This window comes from Bufo gargarizans, chromosome 6 (genome assembly GCF_014858855.1).
Source record: "Bufo gargarizans isolate SCDJY-AF-19 chromosome 6, ASM1485885v1, whole genome shotgun sequence".
Taxonomy (NCBI): domain Eukaryota; kingdom Metazoa; phylum Chordata; class Amphibia; order Anura; family Bufonidae; genus Bufo; species Bufo gargarizans.
In genome coordinates this window covers 156,176,382-156,202,928 of record NC_058085.1, presented here as the reverse complement: position 1 = coordinate 156,202,928, position 26,547 = coordinate 156,176,382, and the positions used below count along the sequence as shown (strand labels likewise).

General features: G+C 42.1%; 1 protein-coding gene across 1 annotated transcript in view; it reads left to right on the top strand.

The window, feature by feature from the left end:
- Window positions 1-26,547, top strand: part of GBF1 (golgi brefeldin A resistant guanine nucleotide exchange factor 1) — a 163,527-nt gene that overhangs the window by 98,406 nt on the left and 38,574 nt on the right. The window contains 13 exon segments of the mRNA XM_044299256.1: window positions 1,065-1,125; window positions 5,004-5,058; window positions 8,379-8,477; window positions 15,486-15,615; window positions 15,748-15,986; window positions 16,196-16,364; window positions 17,451-17,662; window positions 18,316-18,414; window positions 18,867-19,061; window positions 20,368-20,557; window positions 20,745-20,882; window positions 24,032-24,120; window positions 24,201-24,403. Coding sequence (XP_044155191.1) covers window positions 1,065-1,125; window positions 5,004-5,058; window positions 8,379-8,477; window positions 15,486-15,615; window positions 15,748-15,986; window positions 16,196-16,364; window positions 17,451-17,662; window positions 18,316-18,414; window positions 18,867-19,061; window positions 20,368-20,557; window positions 20,745-20,882; window positions 24,032-24,120; window positions 24,201-24,403 — 1,879 coding nt within the window.

The window sequence follows — 26,547 nt, the reverse complement described above, 5'->3', positions numbered from 1 at the left end:
ATAAATGCTGATAAGCAGAAGATTGTTGGGAAGGAAGCGTTACTTCCTGACAGTTCGGTGCGGGTGAAGCTCTTCATTTACATGCAGCAATCACCTCCACAGTATGAGGACGAGGGATCACTATTGCGATCATTCGTCTTCATACGGCTGCATTGTTTCTTGGCAGCGGATCGCTGTTTAGACCGCACGATCTGCTGCCCAGAAACGATAATTTAGGTCCCTGCACGAACAACAGTTTCACCCGATGAACAGACAGATTGTCGGCAACTAACGTTCCTGTGAATATCTGGGCGTCTAAAACCACCTTATGAGAGCCAAGCACGTTTGTTTCAATTCAGCCAGCTTCTGGATGCCATGTCTGTCTGGGGGGTCTTTGTGTTGGGGTCTCAGAGGTGGATAAATATCTGAAATAGAAATACTCTTTTAAGGGATCCTTCTCACACATATATGCTCTGGTGTTTTTTTATCACAAAAAATACGCCATACAGTATCTTCATTGTGTTATTTTATATCCTTTTGTTTTGTTTTTTAAGCAATGTGTGGAGAGAATGAAAAAACACCAGAAAAAATGTTGCTTCAATATGCTGCATTTTTTTTTTTTTACAATAAACAACAAAATACCCATAGACTTGTAGCAAACATCTGGCGAAGCAAAAATTCAGGTGCAAAATGACACTAAAAGTGCAAAATTGCAGAAAAACACCTCAATGTGTGAATCCAATCCAAAGTGCAGAAGGTCTGATTATAAGGGCACGGGAGGAGGCAAGCTTCAAGCATGGGATAAGTAGGAAGATACATTTCAGTAAACGGGCCTAAAGGTTTATGCACCCAACCAGTGTCTGTCTTCCAGCCCTTAGTGTCGGTGTTGCTACATCAGCTCCACAGCACCATCTGGTGTTCCACATGTGGCACTCGGCAAGTCAAGGGGTGAACGCTGGCCTGGTTTTAATAAATTTGCCGTAATCCTCTGTAAACAAAGACTGGAGGGGAGAGCGCTTGCTGAAGCCTCTTGATAATATCACACAACGTAATGACACCTGTGTTATTTGTTTTTGTCTTCGCAGAGTTATTGAGAAAATCTGCAGAGCACACTCTTGTCGACATGGTGCAGCTGCTCTTCTCAAGGTAAACCCTCTTGTGTTTGCCTGTGCCTTGCTGACACGGCCCCCTGAGGACTGGCATATTCTACACTTATATGGGGTCCACAGGCCAGGATGTGCCGATAGTCATCTATCTTGGAGTGTGGACAAAAGAAAATAAGAGTAGGACCTTGAGCTCATGCTGCTAAAACCCAAGTTCAAGGTTGGCTTGATGACCTGCAGATGAAAAAGTCATTTACAGTGATCAGGTCTTGGTTTTATGGGCCAGCCTTCTAATCTTTGATGGATCATTGTCTTCAAACATGTATGAATTTCCTCTGATGTTTTTGGCTGCCTTGGCTTTGTTTCCATTGTAAAATTTGAACTTATGATGAAAACTGAGCATGAAGAATGGGTTTGGTGACCATAAGATTTTTTTATTTTTTTATCGTGTAGCCTACACTGCTGTTCTTACCATCAAAAAATACAAGAACCCTGATCTTTCAGATCCATTGGGATTTGTTTAAATTGGATGGGTCATAGCTGTCAGGACTCATTTGAGAGCTGGAGCCATGATGCTAATTTCGAGCGGAGCCTTTTTTTTTTCAAACCTGGACTATCAAAGGGAACCTGTCAGCAGGATTTACACCTGTCAACATCTCCCACCACCACCATTTGTGATCTGAAGATACCTTTCTAAAGTTGTATCCATTATGAGATTGCAATTCTGCATACTTTGTAGAAGGTACTCGCATGCCCTCACAAAAGCAGACACTCTAAGCATGTACCAGTTTTCCAATGTACCACACAAGCACCATATATCATGCAGCCTGTGAGAGATGTCCTCCATGTCTGTCAGCAGACCTTGGGCTGACTTGGCGAAGATTGACTGGGACATTTAGTCCAAATCCACCTTGTGAAGCCTTCAGTTGTCATGGGAGATTTTCAAAGTATTTTTTGTATTGTATTATATTGTATTTTTATGCAGGGCCGCAGTTGACTTGTGGATACAACTTTAGAAAGATCTTTTGAGGTCACAAATGGTGGTGGGAACAGTTTATAGGGGTAAATTCTGCTGACAGATTCACTTTAAATAACGGAAGATAAAACAGCCGCAGAAGAATTTTATATGTTCCATTGTTGGTTTTATTAGGTTGTATGTTTTACCCCAAAATAAACTTCAGTACTAAAAACTTCATCAATAACGATTACTTACTTTGTGCTTTTATGCACAGATCCAATTTTGGGGTTACATAATGTGTGGCAGTCCTACTGTATATAGGCCCCTTAAAGAATGCAGATCGTTCGTGCATCCCACTTTACAAAATGGTAAAATTTCTTTCCTCTATTTGATTATTTTATCATGAAGAGATACACATGTAACTTTAGAGGAGGGAGCGAGGCGCATAGGTTCACCAGGCTGATATCGGTGATATACATAGAAAATTTGCGTGGCTGTCAACCGGTCACTAGAAATTTGTTAAGCAAAGTTTAAGTGGCATCTTGCGTGACCCGGCAAACTAAACAGTCACCAGCTGTGTCACCTTGGCCTTTTGTACTGTAGAGGTGAAAAGTCATATTTAGTCTGGATGTGATGAGGCTGAGAAGGACGATACCACTCATGCTTCCATACATATATTCATAGAGACCTATACTGCTAGCATTTAAGGGAACTAGCAACTTCTACAGTAGACAAAACATTTAGAAGGGTCGTCTTGGGGTAACCTTATATAAAACAAAAGGCCTGATTGTACAATGATCGCTCGTACAAATGAGTTCAGCCATTGCCATGTGTAGTCATGGCAACAAATGAAAACTGATTCATAATTTATGCTGGCCGAAAAATCATCATTGCTTGGCAGCCCATCCCTCATGTAAATGAGCATCAATGTGGTTGGCAAGATATATTGCATGGTATCTTCTTGGTTGAGGTGGTACCCAAACTGCAATAACACTGCACTGCCGGGCATAAATGGTGGATTTTTGGGAATCGGGCAAGGGAAATCTGGGGATGGAAAGTGGGAATCAAAAAAATATCAATTGGTCACAGAGAAGACCACTAAATGAGAAACCACCTATTGAATCAAGACAGGTATACAGAACCATCAGATAAGGAAGGGGTGAGAGACAGGGTCTGGGGAATCACACTAGGCAAATGTATCAGCGCCCTGTGTCTAATCTCTACCTAAATATGTTTTGTGTTTCACCCTATGTAGATAAAGAGAAATACACCTTTCTCTAAACGACAGGAATAAACATTGTAGAGATACGAGAGACCATAATGACTGAAACATATAACAATAATACATGTTCATCCAAAATGATAAGTCTCCACCTCTGACTCGTCTCCCTGTGGGGAAATGCCACCATTCATCAGGGAGCGACACCACATGTGAAAAAATACCCAAATATAGCAACAGGTACAGAACCAGAGTAAAAAAAAACCATAAGTACGATATAAACCTAAACATGCATGGTATAAATGCATAAAGCATACTTGCATGTCTTAGAGATGGAGAGTGACAGTGTAGATACTTGAGAAGTGATTAGTTGAGCATAGAGTTTGATGCAGGGGTTCATAATTTAACGGTACACCCCCTTACCCTGCTATAAATCCCTTTTTAGAGTACTTTCACACTAGCGTTTTATTTTCCGGCATTGAGTTTTGTCCTAGGGGCTCTATACGGGAAAAGAACTGATCGGGCATATCCCCATGCATTCTGAATGGAGAGTAATCTGTTCAGGATGTCTTCAGTTCAGTCTTTTTGACTGATTAGGACAGAGATAAAACTGCATCATGCTACGGTTTTATTTCCGGCCAAAAATCCGGAAAACTTGCCAGAATGCCAAATCCGGCATTTTTTTTCCATAGGAATGTATTAGTGCATTCAAAATACCGCAATGCCGGATCAAAAAATGTGGATCTGTTTTTCCGGATGACACCTTGAAAAGATGGTTCCGGCATTTCAATGCATTTGTAAGACTGATCAGAATCCTGATCAGTCTTACTAATGCCATCAGTTGGCATGCGTCTTTACGGCTCCGGCAGGCAGTTCTGGCGACTTAACTGCCTGCCGTAATCCTCTGCTGCAAGTGTGAAAGTACCCTAAGGCCACATCTTGAATATGAGATTGGGTTTTGGGCCCCACATCAGGAACTGGGTCAAAGGCGGGTGACCAGATTACCAAATAGGAAGAAGGGCCCTCTTATAACAAGAAGCTTGGAAATTGGGCTTGCTCATCTTGGGGAAAAAAACACTGTAGAAGTGATCTCATTTACACATACCAGTACAAAGAACTGGCACGTGATTTACATGCAAGATGTGGTGATGGCAGACACTATAACTACATGCTGAAATAATAGCAAATGGCACTGAGGTTTATAATTAATATATGATTGGGGAAGATTAAACTTGATGGACATGAGTTGTTGTTTTTTACTTGTATGGGTTTTACCCTTAAATTAGCTGTTTTCCACACTGTTCAAAACCAATTCTTTTATTTTGCCCAAAGGACAAAAATAAGTCTGACCTGGAATTTGCAATAGCAGGTTTTCCATTAATGATATGCCATTACAAATCAGGCAGGTGAAAAACTCCAAACTGCAACTGCAAAACACTGACCTTCAAAACTCAATTATCTCTGTGTGTCACGACCACAAGCTCCGGCTCATAATATAAGTGACGTTCTCACTGGTGCAAAATGCCAGCCTGATAGGGATAGAAGCTGATATTTCACTTTGTTTTCTTTATTCCCTTTAATGGGTTTTTAATTAGCATTGAAGGACATCTCCAAACACTATAGATGAAATTTCTCACTAATGTGTATTAACTATGCATTACTAGTATTTGAGTATTTTGCTTTATTTATGATGTATATGTACCGTATGTCAGATATGTTCTAACATGCTAGTTTTCTCTTTCAGGTTACCTCAGTTTAAAGAAGAATCGAAAAGTTACATGGGAACGAATATGAAAAAGGTATTTAAACTTTGTTTTTCCTAGGTTCTTGGCCTGGTCATATACTTTGCATGCCTTCCATGGTGTAGCTCGTGGTACTGGGATTTGTATTTGTGTGACTGTTATTGCTGTATTTTCCTTTATTTTTTATTTTTAATATATATTGTAGTTTTTCATTTTTCTTTACTTCTGTGAAACCCCCTGCGGATGACTGACTGCACAGTATAGGAAGAGAGCTGCCAATCAGCGGCAGACAGAGCCAGGAACGCTGCTTGCGCTGGATCTTCTCAATATTAATTAGATTCCCTTTAGAATTAAACTGTGTACCACCCTGAGAAGGAAATGATGCTTAATGGGGGGTTTTCCATTCCTTTACTATTGATGGCCAATCTTAAGGATAAGCCAATAATATCTGATCAGCCATCCTAATCAACTGTTTCAGATTGGCTGCGGCGCCGGTACTACACAGCTCCATCTATTGTGTAGTGGACAGAGCTGCTTACTGCAGCACTGCCCCCAACAAAGTGACCCCAGCAGGCTCCCTCTGATCAGATGTCGGTGGCCTATCCTGAGGTTAGGCCATCAGTAGTAAATGAGTGGACAACCCCTTTAAAACTTGTCAGGATCCTCCATTTAACATTACTAGTAAAGGTGAACTGAGCTGACCATTTATGTTCCATGTAGAATTATCCTTTGAAGGGGTTGGAAAAAGACACCGCCCATGGACAAATGTGACTTGTTTCTATAATAAAGAGTCTCCAAGGCCCCTTTCACACGAGTGACGTGAACGCATAGCAAACGCACTAAATCCTGACCCATTCATTTCAATGGGTCTGTGTACATGAGCGGTTTTTTTTTCACACATGCGTTGCGTGAAAAACACAGCATGTTCTATATTCTGCATGTTCTTATATCCTGGTCCCATAGAAGTGAATGGGGCTTCAGTGAAAAAACAAGCAATGCGATGCATTTTTCACTGATGGTTGCTAAGAGATGTTGTTTGTAAACCTTCAGTTTTTTATCACGCGCATGAAAAATGCATCAAAACACATTGCACCCGCGCAGAAAAACTTAATGCAATCGCAGACAAAACTGACTGAACTTGCTTGCAAAATAATGCGAGTTTCACTGAACGTATCCGGAGCCAATCCGTCACTCTCGTGTGAAAGATGCCTAAGGCCTCTTTCACACGGGCGCTGCGGGAACATGCGCGATTTTTCAGCGTGAGTGCAAAACATTTTAATGCGTTTTGCACACGCGTGAGAAAAATCGGCATGTTTGGTACCCAAACCCGAACTTCTTCACAGAAGTTCAGGTTTGGGATCGGGGTTCTGTAGATTGTATTATTTTCTCTTATAACATGGTTATAAGGGAAAATAATAGCATTCTGAATACAGAATGCATAGTACAATAGCGCTGGAGGGGTTAAAAAATAATAGTTAAACTTACCTTAATCCACTTGATCGTGCAGCCCGGCTTCTTTTACGGCTTCTTTTATGCTGTGTACAGGAAAAGGACCTGTGGTGACGTCACTCCGGTCATCACATGGGCCATCACGTGAGCCATCATCATGGTAAAAGATCATGTGATGACCGGAGTGACGTCACCACAGGTCCTTTTCCTGCACACAGCATAAAGAAGACGGAAAAGAAGACGGGCTGCGCGATCAAGTGGATTAAGGTGAGTTTAATATTTTTTTTTATGTTATTTTTTAACCCCTCCAGCGCTATTGTACTATGCATTCTGTGATCAGAATGCTATCTTTTTCCCTTATAACCATGTTATAAGGGAAAATAATAATGATCGGGTCTCCATCCCGATCATCTCCTCGCAACCCTTCCGTGAAAATCGCACCGCATCTGCACTTGCTTGCGGATGCTTGCGATTTTCACGCAGCCCTATTCACTTCTACGGGGCCTGCGTTGCGTGTGAACAGCCCCATAGAAATGAATGGGTCCTGATTCAGTGCGGGTGCAATGCGTTCAACCCACGCATTGCACCCGTGCGGAAAACTCGCCCGTGTGAAAGTGGCCTAAGTCGTCTTAAGGGCTCGTTCACACGAATGTGATGTCTATTGCCGTATTGCGGACCGCATCACGGATGTGGACCCATTCATTTCAATGGATCCGGAGATGCGGAACGGACGAATGGAACACTACGGAAGCACTACTGTTTGCGGAACGGAAGGATCACAGACCCATTCAAGTGAAAGAGTCTGTGATCCCCATGCGCCTGCCCCTGCATTGCAATTTGCGGTCCACAGCATGGGCACAGGCTTCACAAGTTTGTGTGAACGAGCCCTAAACCAAATACTGCATTCCATCTTATTTTACAATATTTAGGGTTTATTGAGTATCTAAGCAATCCTTGATTTACACTTGCGTCGCTCACGTAGTTCCGAGTGATGATTGTAACGTTCCGTGGAATATGTTGGAGCAATACTAAAAATGATTATTATTAGTTATCATATGTAATTGTCAGCTCCTCCTATTTTTATTTTATTTTTTCCATCTTCTTGCCACATTTAAATAGATTTTACAGGTAATGTTTAAAAAAGAAAATGGGTCGGGCTAAAATAGCAATTGTTACCCCACGAATACTCAGCCACTGCCATTCTAAACCTGCGCCATTTCCCACTGCCATCCACTTTTTTGAATTCCAGGCTCGACACACAAAAAATGAGTTGGACTACTCCCAGTTCAAGCCTTTTCCTGTGTGTTGAACCCAGGGCCCGTAAGTGAAGAGCAGTGGGGGATCAGTGAGGCAGCCACATACTCTTCCTATTTTTAAGATCCTTTCCTTCTTTTACCAAGGAAAAAGGGGGAGATTAATCAAACTGGTGTAAAAATAGAACTGGCTTAGTTGACCATAGCAACCAATCAGATTCCACCTTTCATTTTCCAAAGGATCTGTGAAAAATGAAAGATAGAATCTGATTGGTTGCTATGGGCAACAAAGCCAGTTCTACTTTGCACCAGTTTGATAAATCTCCCCCATTGAGTGTATAAAACACATGAAAACGATGGAATTATGCTTTATACTGTAATTCTACTGTGGTCCTCAAAATGTAATTAGTTTTTACTTCACTTTTGACATGTGATTCCTCCTTTACATTTTTCTCGGCTTTCAGGTTATGTAAATCTCCTGGGATCATATATGCCTTGATCTGACACTGGCAGGACTACTGTGCATAATATGTTGTAGCCCTCTTATTACTCTCCACCGCCGTGTTTCTTACGTTCTATCATGTGTGTGCCCTGCCCTTCTTAGACCTTTCTGTGTTTTCCTTTCTGTGTTTTTGATGTTTTGTTTTCATTCATACGTTTACCTGTTTTCTGCAGATCTCTTCATGTCTTCTCTGCAAACTGGACACTAATAGTGGTGAACAATCCAAAAACGTGAACCAGTTAGAGAGGGTACTACTTTTTAAGAGTTTAAAGGTCTCCCTTCCGTTCCTCCTAATCTGTACGGTGTGCAACTAAGACGCAGGAAGCAATTTCTTTCTTGTCGCCTGTTTGCTTTCCTTACATCCTCATTGTAACCCGTTAGCATGGCTTTTCTGGTGGATGCATGAGGCAAAAGGGCTTTGCTGTGTTTTGACTTACACACTTGAGATCTAGGTGGTCACTTTGTAGCTGTTACTTTTGGATTGTAGTTGCTAATCTGGACTTGATGAAACCGTCCTGCTTCCATATGTATTGGATACTAGCTATTACAAAGGGGGCACAAGTACCAGTCCTGTACAATGGGAAATTTCATTGGTCAGATAGATTTTGCAGAAAGAATGTTCTGGTTTGCAGGCACAAAAAGATTGAAAAAAGACCATGCAGTAAGTAGCTCCCCAATATAATGCCATTAATAAGAATAGGCAGAGAGGAGTGGAGAGAGGGAGTTTAATTTTGATGTAATTGCCATCTTTTATAGTGATCTGTAGATTATGACAGTGTATAGTCTACAAATGGGACATGGGCTTCTTCAGTTTATCCTCCAGAAGAAGTAAACTATCTATATTTTGTTTTTCTATGTAGATTTCTAGATAAGTCTATCAGCTTAAGGCCTCTTTCCCACGGGCGTGTGCGCCCGGTGGTCGTGCTGCGGCCGAATCACGGACCCGTTCTATCTTTTTGCGGAACGGAAGTACGGGACGAAACCCCACGGAAGCACCCCGTAGTGCTTCTGTAGGGTTCTGTTCTGTGGTACCATTCCGCATCTCTGGATTTGCGGACCCATTGAAGTGACTGGTTCCGCATCCGTGACCGTGCGGAATGCCCACGGAACAGCGCCCGTGTATTGCGGATCCGCAAATGTGGTCTGCAATACAGCAACAGGGCGCACACGCCCGTGGGAAAGAGGCCTTAATGGAATCTGGCAGTGTAAAGTGTTGGAAGAGACCCTGATTTGTCGATTTCGTAAAGTCAGTGTATATCTGCATGAGCCAAGGGCTGAGTCCTCATATTCCCGCCTCCCCTGATTGACGGTTCTCTCCCTATATTGATAGTAGCGGGTTGGGGAGCCGGCAGCTCATTCCCAGCTTCTACTCTCGCTGCAGCAGATAAAAAATGACCAAGTGAATCGGGGTCTCTGTCACTAGTTTATGCTAACCTCCAATAGGGCAGCATAAACCTGGTGACATTCCCTTTTAAGAAAAACTTTGATGTTCCACATTGTGTCCTCTTCATCCTGTAAAGAAGAGTTGCTTGAATTTTTCTGCAGCAATATTTTCATCATAATATAATGAAGAAAAACAAAAAAAGTGAATGGGTGTTTTTTTACGGCAAATAGTTTTAAAGGGGTCTTTGCTAAACAGTCCCCTTTCTGATAATTGAACCAGCAATATCGGCTGATTGCCAGATGTCTCTGCAGATGCGGCCTGTGAGTTCACAGTTTCATGATGCCTAATCATTTTTCTGCATCAAGTCCCTCCGGGTGGGAGTCCTTCTTTATAGCAGCTCTGGATAGTAGGGGTTGCTCCCCATCAGGGGTAATTATTCCCTCCTCTGATATCTATGTGCCCTAATTTAGATAGGGATTGTCCTAACGGGAAATCCCTTTTAAAAGTGCTACATGCCTAGAAGCCCTCTCATTGTGCTATTGAAAAGGGTTATCCCATGATTCATGTAAAAAAATGAAAATCATACTTAATCTAGTACATGACAACCTCTTTCTAACAAAGCTGTCGGATTCCCCCTAAAAACAAAACAAAAAAAAACAAGATTTATTTATTTTTAATAATAAAACCAGGCCGAGACATCTACTGTTATCATTGGTCAGTATTTAATTGAAATGGTACACTTAAGGCTACTTTCACATCTGCGTTTTTGCTGGATCTGTTATGGATCAGTAACAAACTCTTCCGTCACGATAATACAACCGTCTGCATCCGTTATGAACGGATCCGGTTGTATTCTCTCTAATTCAGAGAAAACTGATCCGTCACCATTGACTTACATTGTTTGTCATGACGGATCCGTCTTGCTGCGTGTCCCAGGACGCACTTAAAAACGCTGCTTGCAGCACTTTAGTGTGCGTCATGAGAACACAATGAAACAGAACGGAATACATTCTGGTGCATTCCGTACCCTTCAGTTCAGTTTTGTCCCCATTCAGTGACAAACAGAATCGTTTTCCCCCGCTACTGAGATTCTGTGACAGAACTCCATAGCGGAAAGGGAAAGCGTGAAAGTAGCCTAATTGTATTGGAAATCTCTCCCATGTTCTGTAAGCCCTTAGGCTGGGTATCCATGAGGCTGCAGAAAGTACCGTAATACCTCCGTCAACCAGTGATTGTGTGCTACTATTGGCCGTTGTGGGCGGGCGAGGTTACACCCATCTTGTGGAAACCTTTTATTTTATTTTTATTTTTTTCATTTTGCCCTCGTTGGATAGAAACAACTGAACCTGCTGAATCATATTTAAAGATTCCTCAGCCCACAATGCATATAGAAATATGTGCCATTTTGGGGACATCTGTTCATCCCCACAAAGCTCAGCGTCGGTGAGGATAGTGAATGGGAATGAGTGAACGCTATGATATATGTGAATTGAGCAGGCTTGATGTATATTGTGTTCTACACTACGATAAACTATTCCTTTTAGTTTTTTGTGTGTGTGTGTGTGTGTGTGTGTGTGGGGGGGGAGTTGAGATTTAAAAATGTCCTATAGATAGATATCCTATGTAGCAGGGGGACCTTTTTGCCTGCAGTATGTAGAAGAACATAGCAAGGAAGGCAGCATAGATTATCATTATTATTATTATTATTTTTTCTTCATGAAAATTTGGGGCAGATCTTAAATTGTATCTTAATTTCTGAGTTTTCCTAGCTATTGAAATGAATACCATGATCACGCTATTAAATACATTTGGAACCATGGAGTACCCTTCGAAAGTGTGCATGTTGTTGTGCCCTAACCTTCACGTCTTGGTGTGTCCATTAGTCCCCTGTCTGCGATCCGAATGTTTAGCTATAGGCTCTTTACATGAATGACTAATCATGGCTCGTGCCATTTTTTCTTGAGGCTTACAATATCTTTTGGAAAAACAAACGAGTACAGGTAAGGAGGCTTATAAATTACCGTCTCCCCTCCCCATAACAGTATTTCTGCACCTTGTGAGTTTGTGCGTTCTTAAACACCTATTTTACTGTATATAAAGTGCATTTAATGTTACCTTATCTGGGCCTCTGTATATTAAAATGCATATAAATAGATGGATAGCAAAGGGGCCCATTTAACTGTGTAGATCCTCAAACATAATGGACATCACATGGATGCTATCATTGTGCTGTCTGCATCCTCATGTCTTTTCTGCAAATTATAGTACATGGGGACAGACTGGGAATGTAAAGTGGCACTGGAAAAAACCTAAGAGTGGTCCCATATCGTAGGTGGGTCCAAATTGACAGAAGGTGGGGGCAACACAAGTAGAACAAAATACTGCCCCAGCAGAATTAAATAACACGGTACAGCACAAAATACTGCCCCAGCAGAACCAAATACCACAGTGCAGCACAAAATACTGCCCCAGCAGAACCAAATAACACGGTACAGCACAAAATACTGCCCCAGCAGAACCAAATAACACGGTACAGCACAAAATACTGCCCCAGCAGAACCAAATACCACACCACTGTGCAGCACAAAATACTCCCCCAGCTGAACCAGTCCGAGGGAGACTGACATTCGTCTTTAGCCTCTTCCATTTTCTAACAATTGCTCCAACAGTTGATCTATTTTCACCAAGCTGCTTGGCAATTGCCCCATAGCCCTTTTCAGCCTTGTGGAGGTCCACAATTTTGTCTCTGGTGTCTTTTGACAGCTCTTTGGTCTTGCCCATGGTAGTAGTTGGCGTCTGACTGACTGTGGGGTGGATAGGGGTCTTTAAAGAGCTCAGACAGGTGCTACTAAGTTAGATTAATGTGTGGCGTAGAGGTGGACTTTTTAAAGGCACAGTAACAGATCTTGAGAGCCAGAATCCTTACTGTTTCTCAGGTGTTCAAATACTTATGTTCAGCAGTGCATACGGGCGTCATGTTTTTGGCCCGGATAAGATGCAGGTGCGTCACTGGAAAATGCACGATTTTTCCGCGCGAGTGCAAAACATTGTAATGCGTTTTGCACGCGTATGAGAAAAATTGGCATGTTTGGTACCCAGACCCGAACCCGGACTTCTTCACAGAAGTTCGGGTTTGGGTTAGGTGTTGTGTAGATTGTATTATTTTCCCTTATAACATGGTTATGAGGGAAAATAATAGCATTCTTAATACAGAATGCATAGTACAATAGGGCTGGAGGGGTTAAAAAAAATTATATATATATTTAATTTAACTCCCCTTAATCCACTTGTTCCCGCAGCCCAGCATCTCTTCTGTCTTCTTCTTTGAGGATATTCACTGTGCTCATCACATGGTCCATCATATGATATTTTACCATGGTGATGGATCATGTGACGGACCATGTGATGAGCGTAGTGACGTCACTACAGGTCCTTTTCCTGTGCACAGCAAAGAAGACGACAGAAGAGAAGCCGGGCTGCGCGAACAAGTGGATAAGGTGAGTTAAATTACTTTTATTTATTTTTTTAACCCCTCCAGCTCTTTTGTACTATGCATTCTGTATTAAGAATGCTATTATTTTCCCTTATAACCACGTTATAAGGGAAAATAATAATGATCAGGTCTCCATCCTGATCGTCTCCTAGCAACAGGGCGTGAAAATCGCAGCACATCCGCACTTGCTTGCAGATGCTTGCGATTTTCTCACAGCCCCATTCACTTCTATGGGGCCTGCGTTGCGTGGAAAACGCACAAAGAGGAGTATGCTGCGATTTTCACGCAACGCACAAATGATGCGTGAAAATCAATGCTCGTGTACACAGCCCTATAGAAATGAATGGGTCCGGATTCAGTGCGGGTGCACCCGTGCGGAAATCTCGTCCGTATGAAAGGGGCCTAAGAATGGGAATGCACCTACAATGGGAATTTCAGACCCCTCCATGATTTTTAAGTGGGAGAACTTGCAAAATCGCAGGATGTTCAAATACTTCTGTTCCTCACTGCATATATTTTTTTATTGGAATAGTATCTTAAGTCTTGCTAACCTTCTGGTCTCCTCCCAGAAGTTTGTCTTGCTGCAGAAGTTGCCTAGCCAGCAAATCACCTGAAGCTTCTCGTGCACAGAAGTTTTGCAGAATAGGTCTTGGGTCTCTGCCAGCTGTGACTACCACCATGAGGTTGAAACTTCTGGTTGGAGATAATTTGTGAAACCATTTATGAGACTAAATTGGCAGTTAAGGAAATTTTTTAGATTTCCCTACTGTTAAAGTGGTTCTCCTGCTTTTACTAAAGGCCCCTTTACACTGCCCGATGGATCAGACAATTGTTGAGAGAGAAGCGTTCCTTCCCAACAATCACCTGCCCATACTGCGACCTCCTCCACAGTATGGGGAGCAGCCACAGCTAATGCCATCTCTCGTTAGTCTACTCTACAGAATCATTGTTTGCCAGCAGTAGAGTACTGTTAAGACAGCACAATCTGCTGCCGGCGCCGCCAAGAGATTATTTGGGTACAGCACTAAAGATCCTATAACCCGATAAAAAAGCTTTTTACTCGTTCATCAGGTAATCGGCGGCACCTTTACATTGGCAGATAATCATTGGGCAGTGTAAAGATGCCTTAAGTGATGGCTTGTCATCAGTATAGGCCATCACTAGCTGACTTCAATGGGAGCAGCGCTGTAGTAGTGAGCTCCTTCCACTACAAGGGTGAAGGAGCCTGCTCCGACTTCCAGCTACAAAACTACACCCAACCAGCTGATCAGCAGGGGTGCACAGTGTCAGACCACTTCCTTGTCTTACCACTGATCAGCTAGTGATCCTGCGGATAGGCCATCACTTAGGCTGGATGGACTACCCCTAATGCCAACCAGCTGAATAGCACAGAATGAAGGAGGCTGTGTCTATCATTTGACTATGGTGAAAGTGCATACTTCCCTAGCTTGATCTCCCCAACGCTGCAGTGTGAATGGAGTGGGCTGACCCTGGTGAATAATGTCACTAGTGTTAAGCAAATCGATCCCGTCAAAGTGGAATTCGATCCAAATTTCAGGATAAATTCTATTTGCTGCAAAGCCGAATTTCCTTGTGCTTTGTGGTAGTGAATTGTTTAACCTGAAATAGTGCAAATAAAAAAAATCATACTTGCCTCCTCCATTTGCTTGTGATGGTCCAGCCGCCGCCATCTTGCTTGACTATCTCAGCCAAAATCCAGTGCGTGGTGATTTCATACATTGACGGGGAACAGCGCGATCGCAGCTCGCTGTCATCGCACCCACTGCTTACAAAGAAACGTGCTTCATGACTAAGTAATTTCCCCTGCCTGCTCTGTTCCATAGAATATTATTGGCTCTTCCTACATATATGCCCAAAATGAGTTAGATTCTTATCTTCCAGCGAGAGCCGGTCTCTCAGTTCCTTGTAGTATCCACATATATCACATAAATACGTATACCATTCTGACGTCTCCTTCCAATTGGTACCTTTTATGGCATCTCTTATTGGACCCAAAAGGACAACGCTTTTTATGCATTTATAAACTTTTCATCCTATTAGAACAAACCTGACTGCTTTCTTCCTGAAACATCACCACACCTGTCAATGGTTCTCTCCATTGAAGTGAATGGTGCTGAGCTGAAATATGGACCTTTTTGTAGCCCTGTTTTTAGAAGAAAGCGGCAGCGAATTTGTAATCTTCTTCAACCCCCATGTTACTGCTCCGTTTTTGGTTAACCTGTGCAATACAGTTCTTAAATCTAACAATTCTTTGTCACTTGCTACCCATGTCTTAGCTTGTACTTGCAGGTGGAAGGCGGCTGGAAAGCATGTCTGGAAAGCCTTGCAGTGGTTAATACAAAGTGCTGCAATGTTAACATTTATGTGGTGTCATCTTCACAGCTGAAAATGAGAGCTGGTGCTAGTGACTCCTCAAAATGGAAAAAGCAGAAGAGATCTCCGAGACCCCCACGTCACATGACCAAGGGCACAGAATCTTCACACCAGCCTTTATCAAATGGCTCTTCCACAGGTAGTCTTTGCAGTGTAAATTATTGCCATTATTTTTACTTACTGTAGTATGAATAGCATCCCATACATGAAATTTTGCCTTGTATTCTGCAAAGTTTTTTTTCTTTTTAGCATATGTGTTTTCACTTTTTAGGGGGTATTCCTTTCATAGAGCCTCCCTCTCCAGATGCCACGTCTCCCATCTCAGCTGGTAGTTCTGAGGTATCGTCCTCTGTAGTCACCCCAACAGCCGACAGTGGAGTCAGCTTGTCGTCACAAGCTACATCAAAAGAAGATCTTTCGGAGGTGGATATTGCAAGTCCTGTTGCTGCTGCTCTGCAGTCCCCTGGAGATCTGTATCCATCAGAACCTCAAAGCCAGGATGAACAGAAGGTAGGCATTTCTGATGGTTTTATATCTTTATTGTATCCCACAAGAACACCATACTTGCATAGCATTAAATGGGCATGAGCAACGTTGTAGCATGTAACCTCAAAACCTTGTTCAAGGAAATATGTCACTTGATGAATTTTTAGTTTAGATTTCATAAGTTGTGTACTGTTACTAATACATGGATCCATTTTTCTGCATGCCATTTGAAGAATGAAGAAATCCTAGGAAGAAAAACACAATCTGCCTCAGTTGAATCCATCCCTGAAGTTTTAGAAGACAACTCTTCAATAGCTGACCACTCAGACTCTGCCTCTGTTCATGATATGGACTATGTCAATCCTCGGGGGGTTCGTTTTACACAATCTTCACAGAAAGAAGGTAAGCGGTAGAATGCTAGGGTCAAATTGCTCTACCTGTGAGAATATGGTAGAGAACTGGAAGTACACAAGGAACAGACACGGCACTCCCTAGTTTAATACCTTCCGGTCAACAGTATTACAACCGTATTCAAGTTGAGAGGTATTCACCTGATGTTGTGTGAGACATAATAACTATATTCACATATATGGCCATATATGCTGCACCCACTGGAATCGCCATTTAGCAGGTTTTCCACAAATGGAATTAAGCCAGGGGAGAAGAAAAGGATAGATCAAAGATAGTGAAATTGCAATTAAAGACACCATCTATGGTTAAAAAAAAAAGGGGGCATATTTATTAAAAAGATAAAATGACATACAGACAACGCGTTTCTGGGTTTAATCTCCTTATTATGGTCCAAAAAATTGTCATATTGCTATTTTTACCGTAGAAGGTGTCTTTACTTGCAATTTCAAAATCTTTGATCTCCTGGGAGCGCACCGTCTCTGGACCTTTTTACCTTTTCTTCCTGCCTATGAAAATAGACCATGCATTTCGGCCATCTAGCCACATTCAAGTACTATTTTCTATAGTATTTGAACAGAATCGGTACCCTGCTTCTGTGCTGATGAGGTGGCACAAAAACCCCCAAAATGCTGTCTTTGGATGGATCTCTGACTTTATGGTGATGGTTCTTGTCGCTTATATTGTCATGTTATAAGGCCCATTAAAGTGTTTTTTCCAAGACATTACTACTGATGATCTACCTGAAAGATACATAATCAATATCTTGATGATGTGAGTACAGTACAATATACCCACAATCTGACAGGAGCTCTGTACATCGTACATCACTATGATGCTGAGAGTTTTTGTCAGAGGGGCTGTGTTCTCCGGTCTGCACACAGTTGTGTGCATGAGCCCTGAACTGTTGGATATTTACTCCCAATAGGTGCCACTAGTCGGCATTCCTACTTACTGGAGGAGCTAATTTGTATACTTGCAGGGTGATTGAAAGGAACACTTTTTCTGAAAGCTTAATTCTAAAATGTTCCTATAAATAATTTGAGATAAGAGATCTGACATTATGATTATCTTTTTTAGGTGCTGTCTTAGTTCCTTACGGCCTTCCTTGTATTCGGGAATTGTTCCGCTTTCTCATTTCACTTACCAATCCGCATGACCGCCATAATTCTGAAGTGATGATACACATGGGTTTACAACTTATCACAGTAGCCTTGGAGTGTGCACCCATTGCGAACTACATTTCCCTCCTGGGGCTTGTGAAGGATGAGCTTTGTCGTAACTTGTTTCAGGTAGTGAAGGAAACTTTTTGTATCAATTTGTAATTATTTTTTAATATTTCGATGTGTTCACTAGGGACCTTAACAGATGGCCAGGGGGTCTCATTTATCAAAAGTGGGCTTAAAGGGGTGTTCCCATCACATACAATGGGGGCATATCGCTAAAAAATTGTCTGATAGGTGCAGGTCCCAGAGGTGGAGAACAGTGTACAAGGAGAACGGGAGCGCTGCGGCCGGAGGAACGCGGGTTTCCTGGGCTCCGTCCACCACCAAGCGCTGCTCCCCGCTGCTTCCATACAAGTGAATGGGAGCGCACTGCGTGCGTTGCCCCTGCTCCCATTCATTTTTATGGGGCAGACAGAAATAGCCGAGCCCGCACTCGGCTATTTTCGGCGGCCCTGTTGAAATGAATGGATGGCGGCTGTGCATATCTTCCAGTTATGTTGCCATTTCAGAATGACTTGGAGAAATAAACTGCACCATACTTGCTGTGGGGAACAAATGTCCAGAATTTGGTGCTATATCATTTTACCATGAAGGTTTTCACTTTTATGCTCTGCCCTTTCTGGTTGTTCTCTTCCTTCTGAGTTGTCCTTTGTTTGGGAAATAGTTTGTTGTCGTTAATAATTTAGTAATTTTTGCAAATTTCTCCTTGGCATCTTCAGCTGTTAAGCGGAGAACGTTTAAATCTGTATGCAGCCTCTTTGCGGGCATGTTTCCTGCTGTTTGAAAGTATGAGAGAGCATCTGAAATTTCAACTGGAGGTAAGTAGTAGTAGTACACAAGTAATACTACTAGTAATTTGTTGGTGTTGTAGCTTGGCATAGTCCATAAAGTCAATACATTTTTAATGTGGATTCTTGATTTGTGTTTTTTTTATTTATTTTTTTTATAATTTTTTTTATACTGTCATTTATCATTGGATTTAAAAATCGGTGTTTAAAGGGTTTGTCCAATCAGTTCAGACCCCTTTCTTCTAGCAACTTTCCTCAATGCTGAGATGGTCTCTGGAGCTCTGGTTGTTGGAACCCCCAGCATATCTGCTATGAAGCTACTGGCTCTTGGATATTTTCCTGCAGGATAGTTTTTAGATCTTCGGGGCACAAGCCAACTGAAATGGGTGCCAGAAGAACTCTATAAATATGTGGTTTGAGTATGGACATCCAAAGTTTAGGAAGATATAAACCATTTTACACGTTCTTCCCTATGTTTGTAGATGTACATAAAGAAGCTGATGGATATCATTACCATAGAAAATCCAAAGATGCTGTATGAGATGAAAGAGATGGCACTGGAAGCCATAGTACAGCTCTGGAGGATACCCAGCTTTGTAACGGAGCTCTACATCAACTATGACTGTGATTACTATTGCTCTAACCTCTTTGAAGATCTCACCAAACTTCTCTCCAAGGTCTGTGGGTCAAAGAGTCTTCCCCTGTATAAAGTTTTTGCTAGAAAAGAGAATTGAACTGTTTAAAGACTTGTGCATGGGGCTGTAGAAATCGGTGGGCCCTTACTGTATCCAATTTTATGTGGAGGCACTTATTGGTTTTCTTTCCCTTCACATTCTTAGGATCCATGACTAAACAAAATTGGCATTCTCTGACACATGCCTTATTACACAGGTTCTTAAAGCATTGCTTCTAAAATAGAATAGAAAATTACCCATAGGCACTATGTTCACCACCGTACAGGTCCATGTGTGTGTTATTGCAGATTGTGTGAAATCTAAAAGGACTGCTCAGGCCAATGACCGGTGCATAAAAAAATTAATTAAAAAAAGGTGTAAATAATAACATTAGTCATCCCCCGCCAATCCTTTTCCAATGCTTTTCTGGTCCACTCCTGATTTCTCTACTTCCTGGACCTTCTTGACACGGACAGCCTCGTATTGGAACGCCAGTGGTAAGGTTAGTATTACTACTTTTATTATTGTACCTCCATTTTTTTTTTTCATTCAGGTTGCTGGACAATCCCTTTTTATTATGGATCCACACACTTGACTTTTAGAGGGCAGCCTAGCAGAGCCGATGAAAGCTGAAGGGGCATACTGCTCATTCTCAGAGGGGCACCCTTTTTAAGCGATCGGTCAGGGTCTCACTACCTGAATCTACACTAATAGAAACTTTGCTGTGTTACCTTTAGGATAACAAAAAAAAAAAAACACTTAAAAAACACACAAACTTGCACTATTTTGTGCGGTTTTGGTGTGTGTTTTTTTTTTTTTATGCAGGTTTTGGTGCTGATTTATTGCAGACTTTTCGCAGATTCCACCCTCCCATTGAAAAGAGTGAAATCCACACAAGAAAAACGGAACTACAATTAACATACTGCAGTTTTTAAAATCCACACAGCAGGTCAATTTCCACACCTAAGAAAAAAACAAGAGAAGTCTGCATGAGATGTGTGTAATCTCATACACTTTGCTATTATAATTGTATCATACACGAAACTCTGCACGTAATCGGCATCTTGTGCAAGCAGCGCTAAAAGTTTCAGATACCACTGGATTGTTATAAACGAAATGATTATAGGTTTAACCAAGAAATCTTATTTCGATTGTTTGTTGGCCACTTAAAATTATTTATGGTTTAAAATCGGATTCTAAATGATGTGTGCAATGTTTTATCATTGTACATATGATTTTTAGTAAGTATCACTAAGTATTTGCTTTAGAATTCTTGTCTATTATGTTATGTGTTTTTTTCCCCCTCCAGAATGCGTTTCCAGTGTCTGGACAGCTGTACACCACACACTTGCTTTCCCTTGAAGCTCTGCTGACAGTTATTGACAGCACAGAAGCACACTGTCAGGCTAAGATTTTAAGCAACACATTACAACAGGACAAAAAAGAAGGTGTCAAAAATATTGCTGATGGCGTAGAAGTATCTGAAGATCCCGGGAATAGTAAGTTCTGCAGTTTTTCATCTGCTTCTAAACGTGGCATCCTTGTTTGGTGATTTGAGAAGTGTTCCTTTAAAATGAAAGTTTGTACAATTCTGAGATTTTCTGTGAATATTTTTTTTTTACCATCTGTGGTTTGAGTGTTCTTAGTAATGCAAACCTGTTTCAGCTGGAGAACTTTCTTTTTAAGGCCCTGAAAGCCCCATGGAAAATTCGTCCCCAACCATCAGCACAGAATCACTGGGAGCACGGCCTCCAACTAGTGGTCATCTTATGGCTGATAAGATGGCTCTAGGTGTCCAGGAGCCCGATGATGGCAGTGATAGAGGTAAGGAGTTAATATAAACAATGGGGGGCATTTGTTAACATTTTTATGTCCGTTTTTGGTGTAAAAAAAAAAATAGTCGCAAGAGAAACATATGTAAATGTTGGCGAAGCACTACTCCAGTCAGGTGCTGAAGTAGTTTTTACACCAAGCACACAGACTGTTGGAGGTGCGCTTAATTTATGACAAGGTGCACACCTCATGGTACGTTAGGCGCATCCTTCTGCAGAGTAAAAGCCGGTCTTTGTAAATGACCTCCAATGTACTGTTTTTGACAGATAGTTTAATTTGAATTGCATTAGTACGTTGTGCAATGTTTTTTTCCATTCAGCAAACAGCCTTTTCCCTTAGATATAATGCTATAAGCCTAAACTTTACCCAGAATTTATTTGTGTATCAGTTACTTAAAGGGACATTTTATTTTTCCTTTTTTTAAATTCTATTCACGGCTTTATTTTCAGAGTTTGTTGCAGGTATGCATTTGTTTAATACATTTAAGGGGATGTTTCAGAAGGGGACCCTACCTTGTAGTAGTTATTTTCTATACATGGCACTAAAGGGATATTTTTCGATTGAAGCCTGAAATTACCACATTTTTCGCTCCATAAGACACACCAGTCCTAGGATATAGAGGAGGAAAATATAAATTATTACAAGACCTCAGAACAGACCCCTGAAGCTTTATCAGACCATAGATCAAACCCCCAACCTCCATCAAACCTCTATATCAGACCCCCATTCCATCTTAGACTACAGATCAGACCCCTATTTCTCCTCAGGCCTTCAATCAGATCTTTGTATCAGATCCCAAACCTCCATCAGAGCTCTGTGTCAGACCCCCATTCTTTCTCAGACCTCAGAATAGATCCCCATTCTGTCTCAGATCAGACCCCCAAACACAATCAGACAAAAAAAATAAACTTCTCCTACTTCGCTGCCACTCTCCAGATCCGAAGGGCTCTCCTGCACTCAATGCTTTCTGGTCTTCTCCCAGCTTAGCACTGCACTGTGATAGGACTTTGCACAGTGTCAGATCATAGTGTGAGTCTGTGCACTATGTCCTGGTGCTGTGCACAGTTAGGACATGTGGTGTGCAGTGCCCAGAAGAAGACCAGAAAGTTATGGTTACAACCAGAGCAGAACTACCTACACTCACCGGTCCCCTCACCTCCTGCATACCGATGACTGCTTCCATAATGGAAGCAGTAATGGTCATTCACACCATAAGACGCACTGCTTCTTCCCCCCCACACACACTTTTGGAAGGAAAAAGTATGGTACTAACCTGTTGTATTGATGTTTATGTGCAAAGATAAGCATGTGTGCATTGTTTATTTGTGAAGAAACCCCAACATTACCGCATTACAAGTCCCCAGCGAAATTCCTGTCTTCCTCATCCAGCATGCTTCCTTACACAAGCACTGCCAATAATACTACATTTACCAATTTCCCTTGTTCTTTGCGATCAGGAGTCTATCTGTGTATTCAGACAAATTAGTTCACATTGCACTTGCACAACGCTGCTTGGATAACAGTGCTGAGGCGGATCTAATCTGTAATTACTGTTAGCCTGCAAGACTATCTCAGGACAACCATTCATAAGCTTGGCTTTGTAGTGACAATTTTGGTAGTTTCATAACTGCTGCATATTCAAAAATATGTATAGGAAAACTGTTAATTTGCAAGTCACTTCAAATTAGATGTAGTTGTCACTGCTGTTGGAATACCCCTTTCAGGTCCTAAATACAAAGATAAAACAGGGCCTCTTTGGAAACACATCCCCTGGGAGAAGCTAGTGTGGCCACATTTCTCTCTCATCACAGACAGAAGCAGGAAAACAATTGCCCTTGACTAAGTGTATATAATAGGCACCCTATCACTTCTTGAAACCATAAAACCACGTGTTTTTAATGTGAATTTGACGATTTGAGAATACATAGGCTTAAAGGGGTTGTCCGGGTTCAGAGCTGAACCCGGACATACCCTTATTTTCACCCCGGCAGCCCTCCTGAGCCTGGCATCGGAGCATCTCATGCTCCGATGCACTCCAGTGCCCTGCGCTAGATCGCGCAGGGCACAGGCTCTTGTGTTTTCAATAACACACTGCCGGGCGGTAACTTCCGCCCAGCAGTGTGTTCGGTGATGTCACCGGCTCTGAGGGGCGGGCTTTAGCTATGCCCTAGCTGTTTTACTGGCTAGGGCAGAGCCAAATCCCGCCCATCAGTGCCGGTGACGTCACCGGGCTTCCTGGCAGCCCCATGGAGAACCCCGGTACGTCACCGGAACGCAGAAAAATGCCTTTGCCCTGCGCGATTTAGCGCAGGGCAAAGGAGAGCATCGGAGCATGAACTGCTCCGATGCTCATGTCAGGGGGGCTGCCGGGGTGAAAATGGAGGGATGTCCAGGTTCAGCTCTGAACCTGGACAACCCCTTTTAACAGGCTAGGTGATTAACTATTTAGTAAGTGTGATTTAAATACCATGTAAAACAGACAAATCGCATACAGAATAAATAATACAGAGAGTATAAAAAGTTACAGAATTGAAGGGAACAGAACCAATCAGCACTTAAAGGGCACCTGTCACCTCCCAAAACCATCCCAAGCCGCCAGCAGTTACCTGCGTGTAGCCAGCAGTGTGTTTCTGATGATGCCTTTCTTACTGAAGGCAGATGCAGCAAAAGTACTGAAAACTTTCTTTTATCTCCACACATGCTTGAAGTCAAGGAGGCAGCGGTAACCACGCTCCTTCCCTGCCCCCTCACTGTGACTGACAGAGCTTATGCAGAGAGTCCGGCAAAGCCAGCGGAACTGCTGGGCAGGGGATAAAACTACGTTTTCAGTACTTTTGCTGCATCTGCCTTCAGGAAGAAAGGCATCATCAGAAACGCACTGCTGGCTACACGCGGGTACTGGTGGTGGCTTGGGATGGTTTTGGGAGGTGACAGGTTCCCTTTAATTATGTATGTAAAATAGCCCTACAACAGTACACCATGTATACAAATGAAATGTGGCCGGGAACCTTTTAACAGCTTCCCTACAAACGATGGACCTAGATGCTTTTATCGTGTCCTGGAAATGGGTACTTCTAGCTTCTTTTTGTCTTTTCTCTCCAGTACGTAATGAATATTCTTAGCATCTGCTGTCATTTCAGCTGACAAGAAGACTCAGAAGATACCATCACGCTTTTCATCGTGCCTTCCTACAGTACAAGAGCTGAATGATATAAAGAACAAGAAAAAGGTACTATATCTAGCAGACATTTCCATGCTGTGGACAATTGTAGAAATCATATAATATATGATTGCTTTGTGTTTCCTTAGCTCCTTATCACTGGAACTGAGCAATTTAATCAGAAATCGAAGAAAGGCATACAGTTTCTTCAAGAGAAGAATCTCCTGGCGACACCAATGGATAACAAGGAGGTAGCGCAGTGGCTCAGAGAGAACCCAAGACTGGACAAAAAAATGATTGGGGAATTTATAAGTGATCGCAAAAGTCTTGATCTACTTGAGAGCTTTGTGGGGTGAGTCCTAGGAGCTGGATTATCACCTCTGTTACTATGTCTTTGTAGATTTAGAGAACATTGCTGGATTATTATGATTGGATTTTAATATCAGATTGTGGGGATGCGACTGTCAGCACTTCTGATGTTCACTTGCAGTACCCTACAGCGCAGCTACTAAGTAGACAGGATACAGGTAGGTACCCTTGGACAAGAGCTGCGTTCAAACAGTGCTGTGAGTCGCACTGATTTTGATGGCATACCCTAAAAAAAGGCTTTTTTTTTTTTTTTTGCTTGCAGAAAAGCTCTTTCTGCGATCCAATAAACAGAATGCAAGTTAGAATAGCAAATGCATACAGAAGATGAAACCCCATCCATAGGTAGTCCTGCTCTCAGCTGAGCTTTCTCTACAATGCATCCAGTCTGTGGCGTCCTCTATGAGCTGAGTACATCAGCAGCAGCTCTCCAGTCCTGTTAGTTTGTTACCCTCTATGGCTATGTCCACACTTGACAGCGGCAATTCCAGTGTGTGTTTTTCATAAGCCTGTGTCCGCAATCAAGCGATTGAAACTTGTCTGCTAAAGATGTTCCAGTGGATCGACGCTTTGATTAGTTCCCTTGTTTTTCAGTGGAAATAAGCCGTAGCTTTTTAAAATCTGCAGAATAGTTATTACTCTGCACGGATTTACCCCATTCTCTCCGCACCTAAACCCTCACCAGCAGCAAGAGTTTTCCACTTTACAGTTTGGCTAGATCGTAAACAAAAATGCATTCACTGACTCTTATCAGAGATTATGGTCTTGAAACACAATATTAAAGGCATTCTCTGGGATTTTCATATTGATTACCTATCCTCAGTATAGGTTGTCAATATCAGATCGGTGGGGGTCTGACTTCCGGGATCCATGCCGATCAGCAGTTGGAGACTGCAGTGGTCTGTAAGCTCTTAGGCTTCTTCCTAAGCATTGTGCCTAGGTGGAGCTCATTCAAGTGAATGAGGTTGAGCTGCAATACCAAGCACGACCACTATACAGTAGGCCGTGGTGCTCACTGGACAAAGCAGTCCAGCTCACTGGGCATCTTCTAGATACTTCCAACGTGCACGGAAGGCTTTGGAGGAAAGGATCAAAGACATAAAGAGAAATCCAGCACTGCATCGAGTAAGGACCTTTGGGTCTGGAACATGTGAGCGGACTTCTGTACCAGTCTGTTAGATGCCATATGGATTAAGGAGATTTTATCTGAATCTCCGTGCAGTGTGGGATTTCTCTCTCCATAACTGTTGGTTATGCAATAATTATTCTTTATTCGTGGTTATTGATGAGTCTTTAGTCATCCTCTTATAGACCATATGATCATCTGCAATAAGTCAGAGGTGTGCGCTTCAGTGCCTGCCAAACGGCCTTTACAACAAACGTATTATCATTGACTGTCGCATACATTTTGTTGCCCTCTCAGCACTTGTGTAAATGAACCCATTTTTTAAAGTGCTGTTTACTGTAAATTTGGTTTGTTGCTCATATAAAATTTTTTGTATTTTGAATAAGTACAGTACAGACCTCTTCCCATATATTTTAGGATTAATTTGTTTCCAAGGTAGAATATTCAAAGCATATAAGGAGTCGGGTTCAGTTGAAGCTTACTCTACATTGAAACTTTGTTTTGTGGTTTATATACCTTTGAAAAAAAAAGTACACTTTTCTGTTTGTCCTAAAGAAAGTCTGTAACCAGCAACCTCCCTATCCAACTGTTTGTATAGACACATAGCTGTGGTACACCTGATTAAAACATTGTTTTTATTTAGTTTTTTTGAGGCTCTGTTTCCGAAAGTTCTGTTATGATACATTTTCTTAATATGAGATTTAGGCCTTTGGTGCAATATTGCTTTTGTTGCAACCAAATTCGCTCTTTTCTGTGGCCAGCCCCTCCTTCACTGCTTTGCCACTGCCTGGCCCTGTCAATCAAAGCAGCTAGGTTGTGCTGGCCGCAGAAGGGAGTGGACCTGGATGCAACAAGAGCAGGTGTGACGCCCTCATTACACCAAAGGCCTAATTTGCATATTAAAACGTATTAGAGCCTTCGGATCAACAAAAGAAAAGCTGCAATTTATTCAGGTGAACTATAGCTATTTATCTCTGCAAACACTTGGATAAGGAGGTCGCTGG